Below are 8,009 nucleotides of genomic sequence, written 5' to 3'. Positions count from 1 at the left end.
TGGATGGATGGATGGATGGACGGATGGATGGGTGGATGGGTGGATGGGTGGATGGATGTGTGGATGGATGGATGGATGGATGGGTGGATGGATGGATGGATTGATGGATGGATGGATGGATGGATGGATGGATGGGTGGATGGATGGATGGATGGGTGGATGGATGGATGGATGGATGGATGGATGGATGGATGGATGGATGGATGGATGGATGGATGGATGGATGGATGGATGGATCATCAGAAACACTGCAACAACAAGAGGAAACTCCTCTGGTGGGTGTCAACAGCCTCCATCACAGGCCCCGAACGTAGCCTGGCTTATCAGATGGGGCTGGGCCGCAACGGCAAAGTTAGGTCAGAATGACTAATAGTCATATAGACTAATCTGCAAATAGTAGGATTTGCAGATTACTATGCAAATAGTAATCTGCATAGATTACTATTTGCATAGATTAATGCAAATAATCTATGCATTAATCTATGCAATGCATAGTGTGTTTGCATTGCATACACACTATAGTGCAATGCACTTGCACTATGCAATGCACTTGTATGTTGTGTTTGGAGAAGTGTGTACCAAACACACTTCTCCAAACTTCTCCTTCTGTGTACCAAACACAGAAGGAGAAGTAGTTGATGAGAACACCAAACACATGGAGGAGGAAGTTGATGTTGACATTTCTTTTTAGATTTACTCTTTACTATGAAAAACCAGAATAACTAGAATCAAATCAATGGAAGTCTTAAAGAAGACTCTCGATGCAGTCAGTCTGCAATCCTCCACCATGGGCGAGGACCAAAGCAGAGATAAGAGAGATAAAGTTATTAAGATTTACAGAAATGAATTCTACACTGCTGTGCTGGATGAAGATGTTAGAGGAATAGAAAACATGGTAAAGAAGTATGGGAGCAACAGTCAGATAGAGATACAGGACGGTTCATCAAGAGGAGTGTTCTGGAAGGTAAGGCCCTTTTTTGGAAATGGCTTCTTAGAGAAACAATTTTAAACTTAAATTAACAAGTAGCACCTTAAAAAGGCTAAATGCTAGCAGGAATGTTGGAACTACATGTTTAATGCTTGAAAATAAAACAAAGGTGGCTCATGCACACAGCTGGTCCATGGATGTCTCTTGTTGCGTTAGGGATTTTCTATCCTTCCCCTCCACCTGGCTGCTACCTACAGAAGAGTCCACAGCCTGCAGAGTTTGCTGTCAGCTGGAGCTGATGCTCAAGTCAAGTGTGTACAAACATCCCAGATACAGGTTTACAAGTTTACACACGTTGCGACCAGAACCTGAGAGCTGCTGTGCTCTATCATATTTTTTACACTTCCTGTTAAGAGAGCAACCATAAAAAACGAAACAAAACCACAAAGTCCTGACAGTGAGCGCACTGGTCTGGTTTTGGAACCAACTATGCTTATTCCACAGGGACAAGCTGGGTCGGACGTCGCTACATTTAGTCATCATCAACTGGCCGATCACCACGACGACCCGGATAAAACCTTCCTCCAAGTTCTGGGCAGCTGTGGAGAGAGCAAGCAGGCAGGCTGAAGCCTGTTTACAGCTGCTCTGTGAGCACGGAGCTGATGTCAACGCGCAGGTGAGGTCTAACACGTTCTACGCAAGTTCTGAACATGAAATAAAAAAATTAATAAACAATGACATTTTTAAAATAGAATTTTGCCTATGTTGAATTTTTGTTTCTTACTAGATAGATGATCAGAGTCAGCAAACGCCTCTCCATCTGTCAGTGCGTTACAGAGCGCAGTCTGCTGTGTGGCTGCTGATCAGCTGCGGCGCCAACGTGAACGTGGTGGACAGCAGTGGAATGACACCTCTGCACATGGCAGCATCAATCCTCCATCAGGACATAGCATCTAATTTAATCAACCACGGAGCTGACGTCAACATGGTTGGCATTTACTCACACATATCATACCTTTAAAAAAGTCTTAAAGGGGCGGTATCGTGTATATTCCAAGCACATAGTGCTATTTTACAGCATAACCACGATGTTGTGTATGTCATACATGACCTCTCACAGCCAGTTGAACAAGGTGGGTGGCACTGACTAACTCTTTCTTTGGTTACCTAGCAACAACCTTTTGAGATACTTTCTGGAGCAGCAGTTTCGGCTGCCATGCTGCATAGTTGCTTAAAAATAATAAACAAGGGTGTTGAGTAAAAACTGGATAAAACAGGAAGGTCACGACCCTAGTATGGCAGTATTTCAGATATTCAAACCAAAAGACTAATCAATAACTATCAATATCAACTGGTATTAAACAATTATATCGTGATATGTTTTTCAGCCATACCATCAGGCCCCAAGTTGGCCTCTGTCCCTTTAAGAAGCTCCTGCTCTTTCACTCCACCTTCAGCACATCATCTTAACAGTACTTCTCAATATGCTTTTTACATCTCTTCTTGGGAGGGCTGGGCTGAGAAGTAGTTGGGATGATAAACTCTGCATATGTGAAGTTCCATCATGTGTTTGCTAATTGCTGCTGCTGCTAGTCTGGAGGAGCTGATTGAAGGTGGTGGGGGTGAAGCTCAGCTAGAGACTGCAGCTCAGAGGAGGAGATTTGTGAAAGCAAATATTTAGGCACCCTAAATCTCCCATGTTTCCTCAAACATTCATAAAAGAATCAAAGCAACACCCCAGATATGTTTTAACAAGGAAATGACATTGTGACATGACGTAAAGCTCAAAAAGGTTAACTTTACATTATATCCCCCCTTTAAAGAATGCTGTGTTCAGCTATCTATTGAATGAAACTTTGTTTTTCAGAGGATGCATCACTCTGGGAACACTCCTCTGCACCTCGCTGCAGTTGCAGTGATGACGAAAGCAACCAAAGTCCTGGATGAAGACGTGAGCTGCGTCTCTGAGCTGCTGGAGCGCGGAGCAAAGCCAAACATCGTAAACGAGGCCTGCATGTCGCCATTCCACCAAGCGTGCAACCTGGGAAACGAGCAGCTGGTGGACCTGCTGCTGAGATACGGAGCTGGTGTCAACAAGCTGAGCGCAGCAGGGCAGAGCTGTCTGTTCCTGTTCCTGAACCACACGCCTAACATGAGGAATGGCTCCCTGCTGATCAAACTCCTCACCTTGAGCGCTCCGCTCATAGTCTGCAGCCACGACGGCCGCTTACCCTCCATCTTAACTCAGCCACGCTTCTTTAAACAGAGAGAGCAACTGATCCAACTTACCCAGCAGCCAAAGACACTTCGCGATATTTGAAAAAGTAATATTTATCTGAAACACATCAGAGGGAGAAAGGAGGAGCTGAAAAAAGTTCTTCCTGAAAGCTTGTACAACTTTGTCTTCAACCAATGGGAGATCCAAAACCTTTCGTTTGTGACAGACAGTGAAGAGGCGGCACAGCAATTTGTATGAACCTGAGCTACAAGATTTGATCCATTCAGCTGAGATAAAATTTAATGCCTTGCTAAAGTATTCCTCCACCTTAGAGATTTTCACTTCCCGTCACATTAAAAACACAAACTTCCTTGAATTGTATGCTGAGCAGTACATAACTAAACTGGAGGACAAATTCTAAAAAACTTTTTTAAATAAAATATCTAAACACCGAGGTGTGTTTCTATTGAATCTGTTACTCTAACACAGGAGTCTGCAGCCTTTACAAACTAAAGAGCCATTTCTCCCCTCAGATAAACAAAAGCTACTTAGAGCCAAAATATGTTATATAACCTTCGCTGAAAGGCAAACTTAAATGCTTTAATAAATATCAATCATAGGAAATGCGTGGTCGTTCTTAGAGAATCCTGATTTTGTTTCTGTTTTTTGGCTTCAAAACAACGAAAAACAAAACATTAAAAAAAAAACTATGCATTATTCTTCTACGGGAAGATAATATTGTAGAAAATTATGTAAAACATTAAAAAAAAAGATTGTTTCCAAGATAATAATGAGAAATAAATAATATTACTGACAGCTGTGTCATTTTGTTGTGAAACTCAAGGTAGAATTGATTAAATACTGGGAAACAGTTAAAAAAAAATTACAGTTGTTACATCTATATTAATTTTTTTTTTTGTGCTGCACCTTTGTGTTAGCCAAATTTGTAAAGAGCCATTGTGGATGTTACAAAGAGTTACTTTCAGCTCACAAGTCGCAGGTTGCAGACCTGTGCCCTAACGCATCTATTAAGACTCCATTACAGCCACTTACCTTCTAAAGTCACAGAATTAAAAAGAAAACAGAGTACCTCAGAGAGTACTGCTGGCAAGGAAATTGTTGTTCTCATGGGGAGGTAACTCACTCTGTCAGAACAAGCAGTTCCTCTCCAAAACAGCTGGTGCTAACAGTGATGTGTGCTCAGTTAGGTGTATATCTATTCAAAGCTAAACGTCTCATGGAGCTCTGAGCGACGCATCATCCACAACAGGAATGAGTCAGACTTAGAGCCAGTCAAGAGGCCAGTGGCACCTCTGGATGAGTTGCAGAGATTCATGGCTCAGGTGGGAGAATGTGTCAACAGGACAGATAAAAGTTAATTCCAATAATGTCACAATCCCTGCACCCCACAAGAAGTGTAACTAAACAGTTACTTCTTCCTACCACTTTTCAGACATGTGTACATGGGATTTTTGTATTTATGTATATTGTTGGGTGTGTGTATGTAGAAGGGTATGTATGTATGTATAGATGTGTTCATTAGAAAATTAATTTGGGTCTGCATTCCTTTAAAGTGGATGTATTGATTGATATAAATTTACTTACAAGGGTTTATTTTTTCTTTTTCTTGTACATATGTTCAACTGTGTGTGTGTGTGTGTGTGTGTGTGTGTGTGTGTGTGTGTGTGTGTGTGTGTGTGTGTGTGTGTGTGTGTGTGTGTGTGTGTGCGTATGCATACATATACAGATGCATAGATTCATATCAGTATTGATGTGGATATGCTCAAGGCAATGGTTATGTCTGTAATGAATCAATAAAATAAAATCAAAATCAATCAAATAATTGCAAAAGGCGGTTCAACAGAGTATTGACTAATAGAGGAGCTGTAGAGAAATCCCAACTCTACTCTGTATTTTCTATAAAACAGGTCCATAAAACAAGCATCATTCTCCTTCCACCTCAAAAGCAAAGCTTTTTGTTGGTTTATCTCATAACTTTGCAGTAAAAAATTACTTCATTTAAAATCTGTGGCTGTAGTGTGACAAAATGTGGAAATTTTTTAAAAAATTGTCTACACATTTGTGGACAATTTCCAGATTTGCTTTTGCAAAACAATTAAAGGTGTTAGAAACCTAAATGAATAAGATGAGAAATAAAATCGATCGCGGTTACCTTCAAGTCTCGGTGCATTATTCCTCTGGAGTGAATGTATTCGACCCCGTGAAGAATGTTCCTCAGCAGGTTCAGTGTGAGTTCAGCATCAACACAGTCATAAGGAGCTGCAGACACAAGAAGAAGACGGATATTTAGACCATTTTTATACCAGAGTGCAATTGAATTGAAGCAAAAATATTTTATTTCCCAAATGGCAATCTGGAAATTGTTCAAAGTAGAGAACTCATTTCAAGTTGTATCAATATGAGGAAACTGCGTTTTTGGTGGACTGCAGAGAATGTAAAAACATTTACATGTTGGGATGTGTTCCTCTTGTGGCCTTGAGTTCCTTTCAGAGATCCAGTCCTTTAGTGAGCGCTCACACAGCTGCATCTGGATGTACAGCATCAGGTGGAACTGAACCTGCACATAGACAAAAAAAACTAATAATAAATAGGGATATACTGATCCACTTTTTCATTTCCGATATCTGAGCTTTAGTGTCGACGGATACCGATCTGTTTTGACTTAATTCAGCCGTTTTGCACTAGTACAGCACACTGAAATACATCAACAGCTCCACTAGTTTGGCCAAACATGTAAAAACAACTTTAATATATTCAATCAGTGCAAAAAGGAGCAGAACAACCAATGTAAAATAAACAATAAAGAAATAAAGTAATAAAATCAATAGGTTGGCTACCTTGGTCAAACATTAAAAAAATAAACTAACAAACCTTTCTAATGGTTCAGTAAGTGCAATTAGGAATTCTAAATATAAAGTAAGATAATACAGCATGACGCTGCTCAGAGCACAAAGCACAGAATTAGACTGAATAGATCTGCTCATCTGATTGTTTTCATAATATGGGAACCGATACAAATATTAATATTGGATCAGTGCATCTCTATTGTTTATGTTGTTTTCCTTACAGAAAAATTGGGGAGAAAAAAAAGACAAAGTAGTGGTTATGAGCCTTTAAAACACCCACATCTTTTCTGTGGGTGTGGATTTCAGCCCACTGCTGATGGTCCTTGTCAACATAGGAGTTGTTGTTCAGCTCAACGCTGCTTCTGCTAGAGTCCTCGTCCAACATGGCCGACCGATCCCAGCCCATGGCAGGACACTTGGAGCCGTTCCTGGGCTCCCCCTGTCCCAGGAACACACAGGGGACGTAGTTCTCCGGGAGGCGGAGCACCGTCTTGGGACACACCACCTGGCAGTCCTGGGTTGAGACTAACGTTCTGATTGGCTGGCTTTCCATTGGAGGTCCTTTAGCACTGGAAGCAGCACCAGTCTCTCCTTGACTGTGGCTTTGGAAAACTATAGAAGAGCTGCTGCTACTACTGTTGTCAAGGCTGTCATCGAAACTGTGAATGAAACAAAAAAGATATAAAGCACAGGAGGTGTACTGTCAGTTAGGGACAACCGCAGGCTAATGTAAATAAAGGATATTGAGAGAACATAATGACTAATCGCACCCATCTTTTTGTCCAGGGGACTCCAGAGCAGGAAGGTGGGACTCAAGATCTACAATAAAGGAGGTTATCAAAGCCAGAGTTAGGACAGATCCGTCTAAATCTTCTCTCGTTAATATTGGGTCAACTTGTTCATGATAAAGACTCACGGACGGCTGGCTGAACATGTTCCATCCATGCTGTGTGATAGCCCACGATGTTTACATGCTGCAAGCTAGATAACACTTTGACTTCTCTTAGGACCTAGAACACACACAGGGGCCTGGTTAGATTAAAGCCCTGCCATAGATCTGGAAGAAATGTTAAACTCAAACATTTCTTTTGAAACAATTCAAAAATAAAACCTCCATCTAAATTTGTAGCTGTGTGCCTGTTCAATGGGAACATTTCAAACTTGTTGATTGATTTTCAAAGCTTAAACATGATGACAATAAATCACAGATATAACTGGTTTGGTTCTACAGTGTGTGGTGTTCAACCACACGGCTAAGACAACACACCACACACAGATATGTTTCACTCACCAACATTCAGATGACAGTCAGGAAATCTCACAAAGTCTCAAAATCAAATGTGAGTTCAGGGGAAATAAACATGGCCGACTGAGAAGAAACAACGATGATAGTTTGTGGACTATTTGTAAGAGAAAAAAACACTACAAAAATGATGCTGGTTAAAGAAGTGATGCTCTATAGATTATCTTTATAGTATCCCAGTAATCAGAGCGTCCTTGAGATTGTCAGAAGAGGAAAATTGGGTCAAACGTTAAAAATCAGCATGAAAATCTGTGAACCAGGCATTAGAAATACGTCACCTTCCAAAAGGATTCACACCCATTGAGGTTTTTTTAAGATATTTTGTGAAAGACCCACACACAGTTATTTTAGTTCATTATTGTTTAAGACTTTTACAAACAAAATTGAAAAGTGTGCTGCTCTAACCCTCTGGGTAAAGTTTTGTTGGACTACCATTTGGGACATGCCTCTACCAACTTTGTCCATCTAGCCCCATTTAAACATTTATACCAAATGTTCTTTCCAAAAAAAAATAATGTTTTGTGAAACATTTTTAAAGTCAAATCCACATGACAATTCTGAACTACTTTGTTTGGTCTATTAAATAAAGCCCCAATACAATACAGTGGGGAAAATAAGTATTTAGTCAGTCACCAATTGTGCAAGTTCTCCCACTTAAAAAGATGAGAGAGGCCTGTAATTGACATCATAGGT

General features: G+C 40.6%; 2 protein-coding genes across 5 annotated transcripts in view; one reads left to right on the top strand and one right to left on the bottom strand.

Moving 5' to 3' along the window:
- eif2ak1 (eukaryotic translation initiation factor 2-alpha kinase 1) overlaps positions 1-8,009 on the bottom strand; it is a 25,279-nt gene that overhangs the window by 6,007 nt on the left and 11,263 nt on the right. For all 4 annotated transcript variants that reach the window (XM_008438140.1, XM_008438141.1, XM_008438142.1 and 1 more), the window contains 5 exons: positions 6,930-7,023; positions 6,784-6,832; positions 6,294-6,672; positions 5,616-5,724; positions 5,320-5,426 (listed from right to left, as the gene is read on the bottom strand). In XM_008438140.1, the coding sequence (XP_008436362.1) occupies positions 5,320-5,426; positions 5,616-5,724; positions 6,294-6,672; positions 6,784-6,832; positions 6,930-7,023 (738 nt within the window). The remainder of the gene's footprint in view (positions 1-5,319; positions 5,427-5,615; positions 5,725-6,293; positions 6,673-6,783; positions 6,833-6,929; positions 7,024-8,009) is intronic.
- LOC103482161 (ankyrin repeat domain-containing protein 61) lies at positions 547-4,825 on the top strand. Its single transcript, XM_008438139.2, is given in 5 exon segments — positions 547-964; positions 1,145-1,239; positions 1,433-1,604; positions 1,716-1,916; positions 2,796-4,825. Coding segments are annotated over 5 exon segments (1,305 nt in total). The 5' UTR covers positions 547-736; the 3' UTR covers positions 3,405-4,825.

The sequence above is a fragment of the Poecilia reticulata genome, linkage group LG19, assembly GCF_000633615.1.
Source record: "Poecilia reticulata strain Guanapo linkage group LG19, Guppy_female_1.0+MT, whole genome shotgun sequence".
In the NCBI taxonomy this organism is placed as follows: Eukaryota; Metazoa; Chordata; class Actinopteri; order Cyprinodontiformes; family Poeciliidae; genus Poecilia; species Poecilia reticulata.
Note: the sequence above shows the minus strand (reverse complement) of the source record. Positions and strands in the feature narration are given on the sequence as shown.